At 36.6% G+C, this 22,021-nt stretch overlaps 1 protein-coding gene across 9 annotated transcripts in view; it reads left to right on the top strand.

Moving 5' to 3' along the window:
* Pka-C1 (Protein kinase, cAMP-dependent, catalytic subunit 1) overlaps positions 1–21,722 on the top strand; it is an 894,574-nt gene extending 872,852 nt beyond the window's left edge. For 5 of the 9 annotated variants that reach the window (XM_069307460.1, XM_069307459.1, XM_069307455.1 and 2 more), the window contains 6 exons: positions 4,414–4,540; positions 7,097–7,192; positions 10,335–10,457; positions 10,880–11,044; positions 14,287–14,421; positions 17,000–21,722. In XM_069307460.1, coding sequence (XP_069163561.1) covers positions 4,414–4,540; positions 7,097–7,192; positions 10,335–10,457; positions 10,880–11,044; positions 14,287–14,418 — 643 coding nt within the window. In that variant the 3' untranslated portion in view covers positions 14,419–14,421; positions 17,000–21,722. The remainder of the gene's footprint in view (positions 1–4,413; positions 4,541–7,096; positions 7,193–10,334; positions 10,458–10,879; positions 11,045–14,286; positions 14,422–16,999) is intronic. The other 4 variants (XM_069307461.1, XM_069307458.1, XM_069307457.1 and 1 more) reach the window with 1 other exon arrangement.
* The last annotated feature ends 299 nt before the right edge of the window (positions 21,723–22,021 follow it).

Here is a 22,021-nt window from a genome sequence, read left to right as displayed (position 1 = left end):
ATAGGATTAGAACATCGTGTGATGGGATTAGAGCATCAGTTATATACAGTGATAACTGTTACTTAATTTCTTAGACAAGCATGCCAGTCATTATTCTTGCACAGTATAAGCGTTACTGTTAAGGTAAATGATGCTCATGATGATGATGAATGAGTCTCGCAAGACGCATCATCAAGTGTGCTGCATGCTGTAGTCTTGACCTAGTGCTTTATATGCCTTGTCTGCCTCTCTACTCCTCTTTGTTATTTTAGATTGTTTGTATGACCTAGTACAATACTGGTATGTGCCTCTGTAACCCTTTCCACCACTGCTCACGGGATGAGTATGGGGTGCATAATCAAGGAAGAATTAGATTGAGATCATAGATTGATGAATCTTAAAAAAGGTATGCATGTGGAGATTTTTTTTTTTTTTTTTTTGTGAGAACAATTGTATGAATGCACTGCATAGTGACGGTTTAATGTATAGCATTTCGATAAAGGTGTCAGTTAAATATAATAATAATAAAAATGTCTTACTTTCATTACCACTGCTTCTTAAACATAAATCTTATATTAATAATAATAATATTGATCTAGTTTGTTTGGATCAGCATTACTGTACATTATTATCAGTAATTATAGATCATCTGCTTTATTAACACCTGATGACAAATCTGCAAATGTTTGTTGTCATTAACAGGAATCACACACAGAGATCACACTAACGTGGTGCATCAAATGAACAAATCCACAAGGGCCGTGACGAGGATTCGAACCTGTGTCCGGGAACATCCCAGACACTGCCTTAATCGACTGAGCTACGACAGGGTAAAAGGGTTGAAACCGAAGTTCTACTGAACTTACTGGATCCGTAGCCTCTCCGAGGCACAAACCAGGCTTTTACACAAACCCTTTTACCCTGTCATAGCTCAGTCGATTAAGGCAGTGTATGGGATGCTCCCGGATGCAGGTTCGAATCCTCGTCACGGCCCTTGTGGATTTGTTCATTAACAGGAATATTTGCTTTTTAAATGTTAAGTAAATGTACCGTGCAAGATAGAAAAAAAGAAATTTGTAATATTAAGCAGTTGTAAATATTAGGGAGATGTAGATGGGAAAGTTCATAGATGATGCTGTAGATGGGTAGGTTCTCATGTGATGCTGTAGATGGGAAGGTTCTCATGTGATGCTGTAGATGGGAAGGTTTTCATATGATGATGTAGATGGGTTGGTTCTCATGTGATGCTGTAGCTGAGGAGGCTCTCGTGTGGAGCTCCAAATTGTTCTAACTATAATACCCATTAGCTTGTAGAAGTATTGTGCTGTATGTTGATGTGTTGGTCCTGTGGTGTGTCGCATGGTATCTTGGTGATGTGGTGGTCCTGTGGTGAGTTGCATGATATGTTGATGTGGTGGTCCTGTAGTGAGTTGCATGGTATGTTGATGTGGTGGTCCTGTAGTGAGTTGCATGTTGGTCCTGTGGTGTGTCGCATGGTATCTTGGTGATGTGGTGGTCCTGTGGTGAGTTGCATGATATGTTGATGTGGTGGTCCTGTAGTGAGTTGCATGGTATGTTGATGTGGTGGTCCTGTAGTGAGTTGCATGGTATGTGGTGGTCCTGTAGTGAGTTGCATGTTGGTCCTGTGGTGTGTCGCATGGTATCTTGGTGATGTGGTGGTCCTGTGGTGAGTTGCATGATATGTTGATGTGGTGGTCCTGTAGTGAGTTGCATGGTATGTTGATGTGGTGGTCCTGTAGTGAGTTGCATGGATGTGGTGGTCCTGTAGTGAGTTGCATGGTATGTTGATGTGGTGGTCGTGTGGTGTGTTGCATGGTATGTTGATGTGGTCGTGTGGTGTGTTGCATGGTATGTTGATGTGGTCGTGTGGTGTGTTGCATGGTGGTGTTCTCATTAACCTGCCCTCTGTTGCGTCTGGTAGTGGCTCCCAAATTGTATCCTCTTATCATTTGTTAGGAATATGCAGTCATTTTGTATGGACATGCACTAATGTATGCATGTTCAACATTGATTGATGTATGTACAGTATACTTACAACAGTGTACATTAATAGTGTGTATTTTCATTGGAACCTAGCAGAGAATAGTGTGTGTGATTACAGAGCCTAGCATACTTATTGGTATGTCCTTATAACAAATTTAAACTAGTGCTTAGTATTTACATGTTAATACTGATTATCCAGACTGTGTTTTTCCTTATAAATAAAAGTGACTTTGTCTGACTATGAGCACAACCCTTCTAAATTCATAATGTCTGAATATAACAAAAACTACCCTTTGGTATATTTAGTAACAGTAATAAGATAAAACCCAATAAAAGAATTTCTTTGATCAGTAATTATTTTGTATTTAGAATAGTGAGACATTGCACAAAATTTTTTAGAACCAGGAAATGGGAAAGCAGAAGGTGTATACTGTGACATGTAGAAATCATTATCCAAAAAATTCACGGCATCATGCTTCATGGCTCTATGTGATGCATCTGAATGTTTGTGTTCATAACTGTCCCCTCATAGTCATTCTTAAATGTGCTTGGTGAAAGTACAGAATCATATACTGTACCTGTTCAGCATATTGCCCAAACGTTTAATTAGTCTCATCAGACTGAAGACTGTAGCAAAATTTAGCATGCGTATGAACATTCATATGGACAGTGAACAAACTACTTGATGACCAAACCACACACCAGAATATTAAGAGACGACAACGTTTCGGTCCGTCCTGGACCATTATCATCGTCGTTTCTTTGTCTTCTGAGGTGTGGTTTAGTCATCATATCTTCAACCACGTTATTGTGACTCATAATCTGCAAATTGAAAACTACTTCATTTGCACATGACCCACATTTGTTACACAGCTAACATTTTTGTGGTTTCGGGCCCTCGGTGGCAGCCCAAGCTACTTGGTTAGCCCCAAGCCTAAATCACCCCACTAGGATCTTGTGAGCCAGGGGCATTTAGCAAAGACCAAAATCTGGCCCCCTTCATAGACACAAGAAAATCTGGGGATGTTATATCAACTCAGACCAAAAAAATAAAACATAGGAGGAAATTTTTGGTAAAATAAATCCAACTTAATATATATTAATATATAATGATTAGAAGATGGACAAATGCTTTCCAATACTGAAAAATTGAAAGCCTTGCATTTAGGGTATAATAATGCACATCATAACAATCATATAAACATCATGACCATCCAACAGATTGAAGAAGAAAAGAAGCAAGCAGTTGTGATCAGTCCTTGAAAACTGCTCAACTAGTGAGAGCTGTAGTAAAACAGAGCCCACCTAACCTTAGATATAACCAAAAGAACCTTCCTTCAAGGACGGAAGAACCTTGCGTTCAGGGAAAATTGTGGTCATTTAGCTGTACTCTGGTGTTCCTTTTCTGAACTACTGTACTCAGCAATCTGTTGGTCCAAGCTCTCACTAGTTAAGCCTGGCCCTGGACTGGGCTTGGGAAGTAGAAGACCTCCCAGAACTCCATGCAGGTACAAGCATGGAGACTTCACCTTCAACAGGACATACAGCACAGTATCTGCTGTGGATGAAGTTCAACAGTGACAAAAATCATCCCAGAACATAGCCAACTCTCACAGCAGGATCAGTTGAGGGCCTCATGACTAACAACATTACATAACAGACAGGACAGGGCTGGTCCAGGACGGTCCAAGACGGACCAAAACGTTGTCGTTTCGAACCATCATTTTCTAGTGTGTGGTTTGGTCAACAGGGCTGACTCATTGAGAACTATATAATACTGGTATTGAGCAAATTGGAAATTATTAATTGGAACCACTTTTTTTTTTTAAAGCCCAATAAATGCATACAAGGAGCAATGGCTTCAAGCTTAACAAACCACAACAATGTAGGACAGAAAGCAGATGCTTTTCCATCCATAGGGCAGTAAACCCAAAGAATCATCTACCTGCCAAAGTCATACATGCCTTTAGTTTAAAATTGAATGGGTAAATATTCTCAGGGATAATGGGGGAATCTTTGCCTGTTCCCACCAAGGCCACTAGAAATGGAGGTGCTAAGGTAAATTCAGAAATATTGTTTATTATTTTTCAGATCTAGCTAATTTAAATTGTAATATTTATATTTAACAGAATTAGGTAATACTAATGTTATGTTTGAATGTGATTTATAAGTACATGCTGTACTGTATGGGGATCGTGTTTCTACAGGGGGTGTTAATATGGTTAACTTTAAGGTAAGCCATAACTAACAAGAATTTCTCATTAGTGCAGAGTAAAATATCTTAAAAGTTTAATTTAATGATGAATGTCATTGAAAATTACTTCATATTTCATGTGTTCCAGGGTAAGTATATATAACAATGAATTGGCTTTGAACACAGCTTTGAATACATCTCACTAACACATGATTCTCTTTCCGCAATCTCTACAGTGAGCCTCACTCTCGGTTCTATGCGGCCCAGATCGTGCTAGCATTTGAATACCTCCACTACCTTGATCTCATATACAGAGATCTCAAACCAGAGAACCTACTTATAGACAGCCAAGGATACCTCAAGGTTAGTCTTACATGTACTTAGTGTATTTCTACTTTTTATTTTAGGCTAAATCCAAGAGTGTGTACATTGTCTCAGATGATATAATAGAATTTTTAGTGTTGCAGTCACATAGGTTAGGATACCTCTTGGGCAAATGGTTTTGCTATGCTGATTTATTTCTATTAGCTCCTATGAGATCAACCCATCTGCCAAAAACTATAGTACCGCTAGCTACTGTGGATGAAATGTCCAAAATCTGGACTGTTGTACCTAAAAAGTCTACATTCTGTAATATTTGAATTCTAAAGGGTATATCAAAAACCGAAACAACCTAACCATAAACCAAACTTAACCTGTCACTAGGCCTAACATGCAATCTTGGGTCTAATTTGGTACAGTGTATGTACTGTACTAAAGCCTAGGTCGTTAGGTTTGGTTCGGTACATTCAAGCATGTTTATGGCCCAAACAATCTGCCTGTGCTCATCTAAGGATGGTTTACCAGTCTATCTAATTACCCAAAGCTACCCAAAGCTTCCTAGTATTACGTAACTAATGAAGAAATATGATATATTTACTCACTATAACGTTGTTGCTGAAAGTAGAATATGAAAAAAACAAATTTTTACTCTGAAATAATACTAAGCTTATAATGAAATTAGACGAAAACTAAGTGGCATGAGAGGCCATAGGAAGTAGACGATCCAAGCGACAATGTTGTGGAACGACTTATCCAAGATATATTGATCTTTACAGATTATATTAAGCTAGGTTTGGATTAGGTTAGATTTAGTTAGGTTAGATTATGTTTGGTTTGGTTATGTTTGGTTATGTTTGGGTAGGTTGGTTAGGTTAGGTAGGTACAGAAGGCTGATATGCCAGCAAACACCCTCCAAGCAACAATGTGTCTTGGATAAGTCGCTCCACAATATTGTCGCTTGGACCGTCGACTTGCTTTGGCATCACCAGCAGCTTATTTTCATCTAATTTTGTTATGAAATGATACTTTTCAGAGTAAAAATATGGTTTCCCATGTTCTACATTTAGCACCAACATTATAATAAATAAATATATATTTAATCATTACTAATGTAATATTAGGAAGCTTTGAATAGCTTTGAGTAGCTTTGGGTAATTAGGAGGACCTTGGTTTACCTCATTTCTCAGCTGATCTGGTCAACATGTATTCACTTTTCAATTCAGTGTTGCATTTTAGTCCTTGCAGCTTTCTCTTATTTATTTCAGTGTTTTTGAAAGTGTTGGTCATTCCTGCTGTGCCATCACTCAGACTTGTTGGGTTTATTGGTCCTCCACATGCAAGTGAGCAATGCTTGTCATTGCTTGACTTCTGCTTTGGCTGAAACTCCCTACTCTTGTGTAATGATCGTGCTACATAGCCTTCCCGGCTTGGTGTCTTCTTTTGATAATTATTTGGGTAATAATGTATCTGTCTACAGCTTCCTTGTTAGATCATCATTATAGGTACAAGCATTTGCAGCCTTTAGTTATTGGCTGATACGGAGACAGGGAATTCTACCCTTTTCTTTGAGAAAGACTTTGTTTTCCATATGACTTACCTTAACTTTGAGCCTTTTCCTTCTACTGTTCCTTGTTTTGCTGTTATCTGGCCTCTGCTCATTGTGCTTTCCAGCCCCTGCCACTGGCCAAGCAACTGAAACAAGCCAAGATTTAGACCCTGCAGGTATCGGATGCATCTATCTCCAGTGCTGTTATAGTAATAGAAGTGGTAATGATTATAGATTCTACTCCACTTCTGTTGCCCATTACCTGAACAGCAGTTGATTCAACCACTCCTTTACCCTGTGGGCAGTTCTGTTTGTTCTTGACTTTGTGAGAGTCACCAGGTTTCCAAGCTTCTCAGTGGTGATCTACTTTCCTTAGTCTATTTGGTCATTTGCTTTCCTCATGTTTATCCATATTATATCTCTTGTGGTCCTTCCTGGTAGTTCTTCAGGCTGTTCGTCTATATGAACTACTGGAAGAAATTTAACCTTCTCCCACCCCCTTCAAATGGATGTGGTTCTCTCCCAGTTGGTGCCAAACCTGGCAGCCTGTACTGTGGTTGGCATCACAGTTTTGCCATTCCCATCTTTTTTTCACTGCTGTTTCTGGGTTTTCTTTCAGTTCTGGATTCCACCATTTTTGTTTTGGTCTGCATTATCTACTTTTTTCATATTTCTGTTGTTTTTCTGGCTTGGGTTCTGAGTCCTGGTGTGATCCTTACCTTATGTTCTTTGGCTACAATGTGGCGTTCTCTGCTGACACCGTTGTCTTGCCTCCTGTTCTGGGGCCCATCTGTTAGTTTTTCCCGAAGTACTGTATTGGTATTAATTAAGTTTTCTCAAAGCAATTGTACAGGATTGTTTCATGATTGTGATTTTATTACTTATAGCAATTATATTTTAATAATTAGGTAAGTTAGACCTAAAGACATTTCATGTTAAAAAAAAAAAACTTACTCTGTACATGTAAGAATATTTATTTCGGTGGCAGTGTTGCCACATTCGCATTATTCTTGCAGCTCCAGTCAACATAACCAAGGAGTTTTGTTTTTTAGGTGACAGACTTTGGGTTTGCCAAGCGAGTCAAGGGACGAACGTGGACGCTGTGTGGAACCCCAGAGTACCTAGCCCCAGAGATAATTCTTTCTAAGGTATGGTGATTTTTTTGGATCCATGGAATCTCTTTCCTTGGTTATTCAATTGACCAGTCATGTATTACAGTATTACTTATGAAAGTCATTGTGTAACAAAAATAATTGTTGCTTAATTTCTTTTCCTTACATTATTGGTTTTGTCATATAACATAAGTAAAGAAAAATAATAATTCTGTAATTAAATATTTTTCACTGTGTTTTGTTCATAAATAATTTAGTATTTTATGTTAATGCATGTTAAAGTGCAGTATTTTATAGTCCTATATTGTGCTAAACCCTTAAACTGCACAAAACGTCATATGATGTGTGACATTGAGCTCAGTTTTTTAAATTTTCTGAAACATTTGAAAATGTTTTGTGCATAATCTACTAAGCAAATGCTCCAACTTTGTCTAAATGATATCAGTGTAACTTGAAAAACAAGAAAATAAAAAATAATTATAAAATTGAATACTGAAAACTTCAGATTTTGAAATCTGCTGCAAAAAATATAAAATATCACCAACTGTTCATTATGGTGTTATTATGCTCTCAGAATAGCATATGATCTTCATTTTCATATATTTAGAATATAGGTTTTCAGTACAGTTTACTGTAACAAAAATTTGTCAATATGACATTTGAAATATGCGCATATTTAAACAACAAATATTTATAACTCCAAACATTTAAAGTTTATAAAAAATCAATTCTATGGGGATTGTAGAACAGAAAGCTGTGCACACTATATGTAAAAATGGTGAGACTCGGTCAGAAACTAGATTTTTGGATACTGAAATAAGTTAAAATTCTAGTTATAGATATAATTGAAGTTGAAGTTATCGACAATGAATAAGGCAGTTCTAATTCATGAATTTACTTGTATGTTGTAATAAACATTGTTTGGCATTCGTACTCAAACATGTGAAAGTTGTAAGTCAATATGTGATGAAATGATGTCAAGAAAAATAACCCTACAAAAAATAAAAATACTGTATAGGGATAATTATAATACAGTAATTATAATGATTTAAGGGATATATTTAGGGTATACCTTATATAAGTAAAAAAGCCCTAATCTGGTCCCAAATCATCAAAACAACCTAAAGAAACAAGGAAAATAGAGTTGGAAATCTGTGAAAAACTCAGCCCCAAAAAATTCAAAGTCCCAAGTTCTGAGAGTTGTGACAAATTTATTTGTTGATCAATTTAACCCTTGCACTGCTCACCTATTTTCGGCAAAAACGTCTTGGTGCAATTGTCAAGGACATATTTTTGTTATTTTTACAAATGTTCAGGTAAATTTAATGTCAAAATGTTTCCAAAGTCAACTATTTCCATTTCAAAACACAAATAGTAATGAAAACATTAAAAAACATTAAAATATAGCCAAATTAAAAAACAAAAAGCACAGCTCTCTGAGCGCCTAAAGGCGCTTTGCGCAGTGCAGTGGTTTTGTCTTAACATAGGTAAGTAGGGGTATGCATTCTCCAGGATGTAAAGGTTACAACATATTCAAATAATAAACAAAGGAGGAAAAAAAACTAAAAAGCTCAAAAGAAAAAAAATTCCCTAAAAAAAATTTGGGGGGGGGACATTATTGAAAGTAACTGATTATAACATTGGGCAATGTATTTATATGATATATAACAAAATAAATCATAATAACATACTCATTATTAGTTTGACCAGACCACACACTAGAAATTGAAGGGACGACGACGTTTCGGTCCGTCTATTGGTTTCGGTCCTCTTGCCTATTTAATGCCTGTCCCTACCTGTCCTCATCACAATCGACTTGAGAATGGTCCAGGATGGACCGAAACGTCGTCGTCCCTTCAATTTCTAGTGTGTGGTCTGATCAAACTTAGTCATTATTATTATTTGTGTTATTATGTATTACTCACTAATGCTATAAAGGCACCAGCTGTATATCCACTTTGTGAACACTTCTTACTACTGTTCTTCTTCATTGTGCGTCGGACAGCTGCTTGCATCTCTTTATTATTGCATTATCCATCAGTTCCAGTTAATAGGAGCTGTTCTCCTTATCAACAAAACGTTCTTTTTTTTTAAATATTCGTCTAAGTTCAGTTTCTGAAAATATTTTTATGAAAGTTGCTAGACGCTGAAGCCAACAAGTTGGAGATTTGTTTATCATTTTTAAGTAATTTTTACATAATTTGAATATTTTTTTTAATTATACCCCCCTTATGCTGAGCAGTTTAAGGGTTAAAATGAGTGGAAACTGAATCGTACTAAATTATTTAGTCTGTTGGCACTTGAGAAATCATTTTTTATTAAATTTAATTGTAATATTTCATCAGTAATTTAGCTTTTATATTGTAATGTTATATCATCTGATTATGAAAAATGTAAAAAATTTGAATTTTTAAATCTGTCCATTTCATTATGTATAAGTTAATTTTTTTAAATTTGAGTTAAAACTAATGTAGATATATGACCAAACCTAACCAACCTTACCTAACCTAACCTATCTAAACCTAACCTAAACTAACGCCACTAAGTCAATAATTTACGTTCCAAATATAATATAATAATAATAATTCAAATAAACTAATTTGAAACAATTTATTGAAAATAAAGAAAATCGCTCGGCCTATTAGGCAAATCGGGCCTTGCATAGTAGGCCAAGAAGTGCGTTCTGGCTATTAGGTACGACATATATACATATATATATATATATATATATATATATATATATATATATATATAACACACACACACACACACACACACACTCTCTCTGTATATACATAGTCCTTCACGAAACAGACAGTGAGATCGATCTAGGAGTTTATATCAGCCAGTATGTACTGTACTGTAGCCAGTATGTAGTACTGGATTGTAGCCAGTATGCAGTATTGTACTGTAGCCAGTATGCAGTATTGTACTGTAGCCAGTATGCAGTATTGTACTGTAGCCAGTATGCAGTATTGAGCTGTAGCCAGTATGATATACTGTATCATATATACTGTAAATGTTGTAATTTGATCCTAAGTTTATCATAAATTGATGTCCAATAACTACAGTTGTTGTGTATAGTTGTGGAAGTGCTGCCTCTACAGTAGTTGAAAAATGAGAGTGTGTTGCTAGCTTTTTTGGAATACTTAGCTGAAGCAGCTTGGTATATTTACAGGGCTACAATAAGGCAGTGGACTGGTGGGCCTTGGGTGTCTTGGTCTATGAAATGGCTGCTGGCTACCCTCCGTTCTTTGCTGACCAACCCATCCAGATATATGAAAAGATTGTCTCGGGAAAGGTAATGCTTTTCAGTGACCTCGACTATTTGTTTGATATTCTGCATTCACTGTAAAAATCTAAAATATGATTTCTGCTTTTTTGTACAATTCTCACTGAATGGTCTTTTTTAAATTAATGGTCTAAATTTAAATTATAATATTTATATGGATTATAGTATTGCCAAATATAGATTATATTACTGTATTGCCAAATGCAATCATGAATCTTTATCGATTCAAATATTTTAGAAACTACGAACTGATCACTTATACTTTTATATAGTGGCCTCACTGTTGAGGCCACTGGAGATGGTTTCTTTCAGGTAAACAGGTGCTCATTTTAGTTATACTGTATATGCACTCGTGCACTTGTATAGATACAATTGTATTCTTTTTCAGCCTTTCAATTGGACTATTGCCCTAATGCAAATTGTCTCTTTAGGTGCGGTTCCCAGGTCATTTCTCTTCTGATTTGAAGGACCTACTAAGGAACCTCCTACAAGTTGATCTAACTAAGCGGTATGGAAACTTGAAGAATGCTGTAAACGACATTAAGAATCACAAGTGGTTCGCATCGACAGATTGGATCGCTGTATATCAGAGGAAGGTGAGTCGAGTGCCCTGTCATGCTAGTGCTCTGATCACCTCGTGCTCTTGCTAGTTTGGTCAGGAAGTGTTCTTAACAGTTTGCTTAGATTATGCAGCTTGCATGACTTAACCTATACCAAGTTCAAATTATTTTGGCCCTGTACTTGCATGTTAAAAAGTTATGCTTTTATTGTATTAAAACTTGATACTTGTTATTTCATCTCTTAAAATCACTTGTATCCAAACTACATATGTATAGAGAATTTTACTAATATTCTTTAACCTCATGCATGGTTTTGAGACTGGTGGAGATAAAGCACGTCACCTCCATTACAAGGCCTTACTTGCATCATCCAAGGCAATCTCACAAACAACATTACCGTCCTTAAATTTGACTTGCATGTTGCCAAACGATTATGCAAGTCATGGTTATGTGTACAGTTTGCACTACATTACTTTTATTTGACTATATATACCATATATTCTTGGGAAGTGAAGTAGCATATGATGAACTTGAACTGCTTGTTAAGCTGCAGGTGTGGATGTCAGTCCATTATTTTAACACAAATGTGATACAGACAGCCATGTGCTTTGCGAACCCGCCTGGTTAACCTGTTGTGTTCGTATAAGTGGCTTTTAAATCTATGGAAAAGAAATCGGCAAGTTCGTAACATAAATTCGAACGTTATTTTGTTTGTACCCACCAATACGAAAAGTCCTGATCCACTTGCTATCTTGATGATCATTGTTGATGGTGCATTGTTATTTACATGGAAAAGATGGATTTTTGATGGTGATGGGTTGACTGAAGTGGATATTTAATTTAGTCCCTTTGATCCTGTTTTTAGAAACTTCATATACAAATTGTGCTGGCTCATCATGTCCTTAGTTTCAAACTCATTGTTACTCGTTTCTATAAATGCCAGAATGTCTTCAAAATGTTGCTAAATGTTTTTCGTATTACATTTTTCCTTTAACTCTTCTTCATCCTCTTCCCCTTCCTCCCCATTATCATTCATTGCACTCTTCTGGCATTTTTGCTGTAAATAAATCTATAATTTCATCATCAGTCATGTTTTGAAAGGTTCTAATCTATCCACATGTCTATATCATCTGTTTTAGTAACCAGTTCTGCTCTCAGTTTTGGGGGGACTTAATCCCCTTGACATAGGCTAGGAATGCTCTTAATTTTTTCTTCTAGCTAACTTTCTTGGTTGGAAATCCTTCAAAATCTGCCTAATCATTTTCCTCAGGGAAACAGACCTGACGCAGGCCAAAGTTTTTTCCAACCATTTCTTAGTGTTGTTTGCTTTACCTCGATGCATGCTCAAGTAATAGTCCAGATAGCTGACTTTATTGTGAAGACCTTATAAAAGTCCTTAATTGTTCCTGGCTGATTATTAAGACGTCTGGCAAGCATCATCTTATAGTGGTGCTTAAAGTTCTTAATTATTCCTTGATCCATGGGTTGGATCAGTGAAGTTGTATTGGGTGATGAGAAAAAACCAATGATATTGCCATTTACTAGTTCATCACCTCGTGGATGCATTGCACTATTATCTAGCAGCAGCACAACTTTGCTGTTTTGTAGGAGGCCAACACTTTAAAGGTGCTCCATAACCTCTGGTACAAAATTTTTATTAAACCACTCGGCAGATATTACTCAAGACATCCACGCATTTGTCTGGTTCTTATAAATCACAGGGAGACACCTAGCGATATCTTGAGATGATTTCAGTGCTTAGCGTCCCCATTGCCTGGTCACCGGCCAGGTCTCCTTTTTGTTCCACACCCCACAGGAAGCCGCATGCAGCAGCTGTCCAATTCCCAGGTACCTATTTACTGCTAGGTGAATAGAGCATCAGGGTGAAAGAAACTATGCTCGTTTGTTTCCGCCTCCAATGGGGATCGAACACGGAACCTTAGAACAATGAATCCCTAGCGCTGTCCACTCAGCTGTCAGGCCCCAGTTACTGTTAGTGGAACAATGCAGTTCTGACAGTAAACTGTAGGTCTGTTCCATTAAATGCCCAAGAATTAATTTTGGGTGACCTATTTCTTTTACATATCCCACTTGTTGAAGCTTTCACTGACACAATGGATGCATTCGGAGCTGACATGGTGCACGAATGTTTCTAGATTTTGACAACATATTTAACAAAGTCTCTGAATGATCACCCCCAGTCTCGTGACAAATCAAAACAATGGAAACAATGGGCTGTGAATCTGCGACGTCACAGGGTAGAAGGCACTAGAGTTGCGCCTGACATGGTCAGTGGAGCAAACTAGGCCCATCTCCCACCCAACCACCCCAGGAGGCTTGGTGGACGCTTGCTTGATGAGATACCCGAACTATTTTATGCGAATCATGCACTTTCCCGAACTTGAGTATCTGAACCAACTCAAATCGGGAAACTGGCATTTTCTGATACATGCCATTCGCAAAGCACGTGGCTGTCTGTATTGATTGTTTATATAACTATTTAGAAGTGTTGGAAATTACACTGATATAAAACTTCAAGTTATTAGTGTAGAATTTAATACTGTCCAGGTACTAGTATAATACACACAAGGGTCAAGCAGTTCATTTTGCAAAAAAATTGTTATTTATGTTGATGAATATTTAGAGGTGAATGTTAATTTTCCTTTAAAAATTACAAATATAAAGTAACTTTTGGATTTCTTGTAAGGCAAGACTCATTTCAGTAATTATTGTAATGTTTTAAGACATATAAAGCTTTGTTCCCAGGAAGGATTGGCACTAATGTAACCTGCAACTACTATTAACAACAACAACAGTAGTTTTTTGAGCTTGAGCCAGTTGATTTAACTGTTGATCAGTTGATCGAACAACTAATGAGTTGTTTGGTAATTCTGGTAAATGTATACAGTAGCACCATAAACGTACAAATTTTGTTTTTCTCTTGGTATCTAATAAGAACACTGAAGTGGTTTAAAGTTGAAATGAATGCACTATGCACCATAACAAAATTCTTCTTTTATAGCTATAGTAATCCCCATTCCCTTTGCTCTTAGGAAAAAAAAAAATTATTTCCAAGTTTTTTCTTGTGGGAAGCTCTAAGAAAATATAATTCAAATAAAAACTTCAATAATCCTATAATAAACAATAATCCTATTTCATTAGGTCTATATAATTATGTTTTTCAAGACGACCTTTTCAAAGCTCAAAAAATCTGTTGTCTTTAAATGCCTGCACTGCCGAATGTTGCATGTGATCGCTTTGTTGCCTCCTTGTGGTAGACTCCTGCCCCATTGGTTCCCAAGTTAAAGTTCCGAGGGGATACGACCCAATTTCCTCAGTACGAGGAGAGCAGGACTACGTTCCGCCTTTCACCAGAGGACCTGTTCATCCGAGAGTTTTCCGAATTCTAGACGGTTGGTAATGCCTTTATACAGCTGAATTATTGTTGTTTCTTCGCTTATAGGATGTACTGTAGTCTGTATTTGTATCTATAGCACGTAATATTTTCCACAATAAAGCAGTATGATTCATGCAGAATTTACGTCATGGTATTCTTTGTAAGGTACATTTATTGTATTTTCATGTATTTTAATCTGGAGCATATTTAAACAAAGTAAGATTCATACATGCAGGGAACAAGAAAAAACATTATAGCACATACCTTCCATTTTCTCAACATTTAATTACTGTACATTAGTTCCTCATTGTGTATTAGTGTAAGGGAAGTTTGTATACAATCTTTTATATATATATTATTGCTAAAAATGACACGTCAACAAATACAAGACTGAGCCCCAGTGAACTCCACACACAACTATTTTGTTTTGTGGGATTCAACCAAGTCAGCAAGGTGTGTGCATTACCTTTATTTGATTAAACATGCATGACAGGAAACTCGTACAACATGGAAATAAGTCAACTTAGATAAGGTAATGTTTAGTCAGGTAAAGGTACATACATTCAAAATGAGTTATAAACATAATGTTGGATTTCAAGATAGAGCTAGTACATACTATGCCTAAAACCACAAATACACACAGCATTTCGGGCAAAGTAAATAAATAATAAATAAATAAATGTTTATTCAGGTAAGGTACATACATACAAGAGATTTTCCAAAATTTGATCGATTTCAAGATAGAGCTAGTACATACAATGCCTAAAGCCACTATTACGCAAAGCGTTTCGGGCAAGAAAAACATTAAACATTAAAGTGTGGGAAATACACTTAAACTAAACTTAAGAATACACAGATCTCAGTGTTAATGGGAGAAAAGCTGAGATCTTACTACGCAGGTGGGCGCCTCAGAAGAGCAACCTAGCACATCGGATCTGTTGACTGAATCCAGCTCCCTAACCGAGTGGTGGAAGGTGAGGAAATGCTCACAAAAGCAAAGGAAATCTATTTGCCTAACAGACATGAACATTCTCTAATTCACAACTTGACATACAGTACTTGCAAACTAGCAAATGAAACATAAATTAACAATGATAAAAATAAAACAAAATGACGTTCAAATAACAAAATAAAACATTTAGATTCTAAAACATTAAAAGCTAGATATTACATATCAGTCATTAGAGGAGTATGTTTATGGAGAACCTTGTGTAGAGCAAATTCACTCAAATTAAGCTTAAGATTATTATTGAATTGGCAGAGTTCTGTTACATGCTGGGAATAGTTTCTATGTAGAAAGTTGTACATGTATCAAAGTTAATAGTGAATTGAGTGACTAGTTTGATAATAGTGTAGGTGTATGCCAGAGTTGTTTGACATCACCATGGTTATTCATTATATACATGGATTAGTGAAGTTATTATGTTTAGATAAAATATTCAGGAATATAGCCTCCCAGAGGCATACAGAGCACTCTTCACAGTACACTAGGGCCACATCCAACCACTAGGAGTGAAGGGGAAAATCCCAGGTCCTGGTGGGGCCTGGGACAGGACAGACTGGGAACTACATTAGGCTGGGGCCTGGTGTAGTTCTGTCAAAACAAACTCTGAACAGGAACCTTAATCTCTAACATTGGAAGGAGAACTGGACCCAGGAACGAAAGGAGAAATACCATAAACTGTTGGACAGCAGACCACAAGGGACCCAGGGAACCCTGAAACCAGGAAGACAAAAGACCAGATATAGCAGGCAGTACCCCCCAGATATATAATGTGAACGGACGCAGCTACAAAACCGGAGCACAATTTGAAGCAGGCCCTGCTACCAAAATAGTGTGTTAAGTGAGACCCCCAAAACCTGCTATTGGGTGGAACTGAAACAAGAACTTTTATCATTTAAATTGTGCAGTTCACGGTGGAACACAAAGGAATGATAGCCTGTTCTCGGACAGTGCACCCGGCTCTGCTCCTGGGCTACGTGCCTGGCTCTGTTTCTCCTGTATTTATTTCCAAAATGCATACTTCAGTGCTTCATTTGATCTCTGATGCTTTCCTAGTCTCAGAGAGAGTGAGTGAGTGCCAGACCTAATTTGTTTTGCCCTCGCTAATGCTTTTAATATTATTCTTGTAATAAATTTTCTTTATTTGTTCTCATGAATACTTTCACTAAATTACTATGAACAATTTTACATTTATTATGTAGTACAAATGTCAGCATTTACAATATAGGATACCAAAACAAAAGTAAATTATCACTTCAAAAGTTACATGTATGTTTTTGTTAGTTTTATAAACAAACTGTACTTAACAATGCTTTAAAGAGATGCCATTAAGATAATGTATGCTGTGTTTCTAAATGTTGCTGACTGCCACAGTCTAGTTTTTAGAATGCTTAATATAAATTTGCTATGCCAACTTATGCAACTCTTTCTACTGAATAATTAATTTAGACTGCATAAGTTATGTTGAATGCTTTAATATTGAATATTGGTTTTAAAATTTGAGTCTAAAGCCATAATGTTAGGGAAGGGTCAAGCCTTTTGTCTTGATGCACATTTTTATATTATGAGGTGTTTTTTTTATCACTTTCAGGTTGAAGCTCCATTTATACCTAAATGCAAAGGACCTGGAGATACTAGCAACTTTGACGACTATGAAGAAGAAGCCCTTCGTATCTCCTCCACAGAAAAATGTGCCAAGGAGTTTGCCGAGTTTTAGAGGCCTTTTGCAGTGTCTAGAGGCTACTAAGCTGACTCCCTGTGTCTGTGTACAAGTTTAGTACTCCCCTCCAGAGACCCCAGTGCATGTGCATTGTTGTATACATAAGGCTGTGTGCGCACCATTATGTGGGCCACATAGCCAGGCCTCGGGCAAGCAGTGGGCTAAGCAAATGCAGCAGGTGCTCAGTTGTGGGAGATGCTGCCGTGTACTTGGTGGCTCACATATGTGCAGACAGTGCCAGAGCCCAGGCTGTGATGGGCATGAGTGCCAAGGATCAGTATGGTGGTGTGGTATGAGGTGCCACTTGAGTATGGGCATCTTTAGTGTCACTTGAAATCAGCTTGAAAGAATGTAACATACAAATTCTTATTAATATTAACTGTCAACAAGAAACACCTGTCTTATGATGTGTGTCATTTGATTAATATGAGCAAGGTGATGTCAAGTAACATTAGAGACTGATTTGCCTTGTGAAGAAATGCCACCTCAGGAAGATGCCAGACAGAGGCTCTCAAGCAATGGCAGAGTGAGAGAATGGCGTAAGTCGTGGTGGTGGGAGCAAGTGCCATTTTTAGCTCATAAGGTGGCGTGAGTGAAAGGTGTGCCGCTGCTAGCCAGCCACTTGGGGTCCGGGAGCTAACCTAGTCATGTGGTGAGTGGGGGGTTGACGGACTTGCTGGGAAGAACACCGCTATACAGGAGACATACAGGCGGGATGGAGAGAGATTTGCGAGTTACTGATGTGCTTGAAAAATTATATCTTGAAATGATATGTAGAGGATAGTCTCATTTTATAGCTGAGGTGAAATACAGATGTGGCAGGAGTATAAATATATGGAATGGACATAGATTTTGGTGAATGAAAAGGAACCGAGAGCTATTTGGAGTGACAGAATGGAGGTCCTGCATCCACAGATTTGAAGGACAGTGCTGCAAAATTAAATCAAAACATATCCTTGATCTTAAGTACAGTAATGCCAAGATGGAAATTTTTTATGGAGTATCTGCAAGCACAAGGAGAAAGTCTTCAACCCAGGTTAACTCCTCCGTCAGTCTCCTGGAGTCTCCCTATTGGCCGTCATCAGAATCGACTGCAGCTTTGTTTACTACACATGGTCGATGCCCCAGATTAACTATGCCAAAATGCAGCCGACTCTCATCACACACTTTGTAGATTACATAGTACACTTATATGGGTTCAACAGAGTTTTTATGATTTAATACATGAATGACAAGTGGCTAGATTTCCCCAAGTTGCATGTATGTAGGTATGTATCAAAGTTAATAACATTAAAAATATGTCCATGTGTGCAAAGTTGTAGAATACTTATATGTTTGATTAGTGTTTCTATGCGATTCACATTGATGTGATAAATTTGAATGATGTGTGATGGCTTCTTTTCATCCATTTCAAAATGAAAACTAGTTAGGCATGTAAAAAAAATTAGATTTTGTGAACTAATATTTTCTTTTAACTGCCAGTGGGAATGAATGGTTATTAATTGCCTAATTCTGAGAGCAAATATTTTTCTTCTCTTCCTCCTTGTGAAGTCTCGAGCTATATAATACTGTACGACTCTGTGAGTCCTAAGGCACACTATAAAGAATATTATTACTTGTCTATTTTCTTGCATTTTAGAGTCTATTGTAATGATTATCGTTAGTTTCTGTTGTTATGGTCTGGCGCTCTGTTTAAGTATCACACTAACCTTAGAGGATTTCTTTTCAGGATTTTTCCTAAAGAGCGTCTCATTTGTTTATAGTGCAATATTTTGATGAAAGTGAGAGAGAGATGCCCTGTGTCACTGTACTCTGCAATGTTACAAGAATATGCAGCTCCAAAGTTTTCTGTCTTTATGTATATATAAACCTCAAATTACATCATTACCAACTTTCTTAAGTATCAATTGTACTGAAAACAAGGCACAATGTAAACTGAACATTTGCCAATAGGCAGAAAATTCACTACAAGAATTTGTTGGATCTTACTAGAAAGGGGTAGTATCTAGCGGTAGACATTCAGTGTATTGCCAGCCACATGGAAACAGTTTTGCCTACAGAATATGAACTAGGGATCTAATATTTGTACAGTTATGAATTTACATTCAGTGTGTTTTTATGCAAAATGTCATTTGTCAAGTCATTGTATAGAAGAATATTGGGTTATGGAAACATACCATTGTATATTCAGTTTTTAGAAATGATATTTATTAAGGAAAGATGGCCTATTTTTTTTTTTTAATCATTAAAACAGAAACTGCTCAGTGGGCAGTTTTTGTGTGTTATTATTGTCAACATGTTGTGTGTTAGGCACTTATGTATACCATATTTTTCATGTGAATTTTTGTCATGTGAAAAATTTTGCAATGTTCAATGAACAAGCAAGAACGATGGAGATTAGTTCCTTTTTTATAATGTGAGGGCCTTTTAACAGATTAGTCTTGTATCATTTTAATTTGCGTGACTCAAGCTTCTCTAATTATGAACCAAGTGCGCTGGGACGTCTTGTTGCAAGTCAAATAGTTTTGATTATAAAATGGAGTGTCTTCTCAAATAATTTAAAAACTACCAAATAACATTTTTTTTATATATATACAAGATTATTCTCTTCACAACATATAAGAATTAGTGATCGAGTTAGTAATGGATGATGTGGACTGATAGCTGGTTAAGAAATCCTAAATAGCCGTGTCTTGAGTGTTATGTACAGTAATACATGGTGCTCTGAACTGCTCTTTGTGAAGAGTTAAACTAATACCTTCCCCCACACTGACCTGGCTCTACTAAGGCTTTATCTCTTTAATGACGGGCAGTGTTGGGGCTGATGTTGCCATCATTTACTGAGTGTATGCATCCCAATTAGAGTAGAAATAGTCAGATATTAACCCTATCAATATTATTACCAAATTTTAACAAGCCTCAGAACTGTGAATTTAATTACTATTTCCAAGTATAGTATCTTAGAATAGCAACTTTATATCAAAATTGTGTTGCTAGTCTGAGTTTACAAAATAATACCCAAAGCGAAAATACTGTTTGGTACTTCATTTAAGAGAAGATCAATGTTAATTTATCATAAGCGAGATACTTCAAGAAATATAGAATGAATGTTAAGCTTATATAATGCTAATTCAAGAATGCAGCAGTGAAAGTAAGATGAGCACAAATTATTTTCCCCCCTTAAAGCAAACTATAGCCAGGCCTATGAATATTGATACCCTTACTGGCATTGAACAGAATAACATTTGCTGCAAAACAAAAGCTTGTCAGTTGACCATATCATTTATGGGTCCTTGGGATTCTGTTGAATTTTCATTTAACAATATTTTTAATCTAAGACAACTTTTTCAAAGCTCAATTTAAATGTTTGACCTGTTAATCAATTAGGTTTTTGAAGCCGTAATTGCAGATTGTACAGTACAGTACCGGTAAAAGATTGTTGGGGCATGCATCATTTAAACAGCTGGCAAATAACAGGGCAAGTTTATGTAACATGTTTGTCGGGGGATTCTGGCAATCTGAATTGTTTTTGTGCGAGATTGTACAAAGAAATTTGTAAAAATTAGGATCTACGAAGAATTTTTTTTTCAATTGCACTTTTTCCACAAGTTTATATTTAAAATAGGTATTTTAATAGTTTAAAACTTTGACTGCTGCAGTCAAAGTTAAAATTGACAAGTAATTTGAGCAATTAGCTGTGGCAGTCAGAGATTGATGCACTACATACATTCCGCACACTGAGCCACAGAAACATGGGCATGTGAATTTTCTTTCTTGTTACCTATCACAGTGTTTTCCTTTAATCACTGTAGAACTGAATGACGCTCATTGTGTAACTTGTGAATTGGAGTGCAGATATGGATACTTAAAATTTATTCTCATAAATACAGTAATCGTAAGTAAATTGTTATAAGTGAATTAATCATGGGCTTCTTACGTCTTCTTTTAGACTAGTTTGTAAGGCAGAGAGTTACTTTGAAAGACAAAACTCCATTAGCTCTCGTAGAAATTCTTACACATCTGTTATAAAATTCACATTTGCCCAAGCAAGCCTCTGCAAGCTGCGGTGAAAGGGAGTGATGATTGTTGAAGAATTATGGTAGTGATGGTCATTATGATGATTCTTGAACGGATAAACAAAACAGACTGATATGCGTTAGTGGGTTCCTCGATGTTGACTGTATGAATTCCTCCGCTCCCTAAACAAGCGACGTACGCAGGGTCCCCTGTAAGATGCCACAGAAATATCTTCTTTTCAAGGGCTAACTGCTGTATGATGTGTGATTTTAGCATTGATTCATCATCCCCTAATGATTGTTACTATATATATGATATACATCTCAGAACTGCTAGTATCTATTTTTCTTAATCTCTAATGTGCATTAGTATGTTTGTGTATGAGTGTGCCCTTAGGAATATGTTTATATAAAAACTGTGGTTGGGACCTTGTATAGGAAGCTTAAACCAGACTATATCCCAATTGAGTATTTAATCTATGTTCAGTGTTCATAGTCCGATTGCATTGAGTTCATATTTTGTGATTTGTAGTTGCCAATTTTGAATAAGACGTTAATAAATGAAACATGTACTAAGACCAGATATTTTATTATGCCTTTCAAAACAATTTTAGATTAGATTTTTTATTCAGGTAGAGGTACATACATTGAAGATGAGTAATAAACATAATGTTGGATTTAAAGATAGAGCTAGTACATACAAACCACTAATACACATAGCGTTTCAGGCCAATTGATTAGGATGATTGGTCTCGGATCTCACAGAAGTCTCATCACTGAGGAAGCAAAACAGGCTGACCAATATTACTACTGACTGCCTGTTCTTACTATTTCAGTACTCAACAATTTTTTGTTTGGGGGGGGGGGGGCTCATATT

This window comes from Procambarus clarkii, chromosome 60, assembly GCF_040958095.1.
Source record: "Procambarus clarkii isolate CNS0578487 chromosome 60, FALCON_Pclarkii_2.0, whole genome shotgun sequence".
In the NCBI taxonomy this organism is placed as follows: Eukaryota; Metazoa; Arthropoda; class Malacostraca; order Decapoda; family Cambaridae; genus Procambarus; species Procambarus clarkii.
The sequence above is the reverse complement of the archived record's forward strand: the minus strand, read 5'-3'. Positions and strand labels throughout refer to the sequence as shown.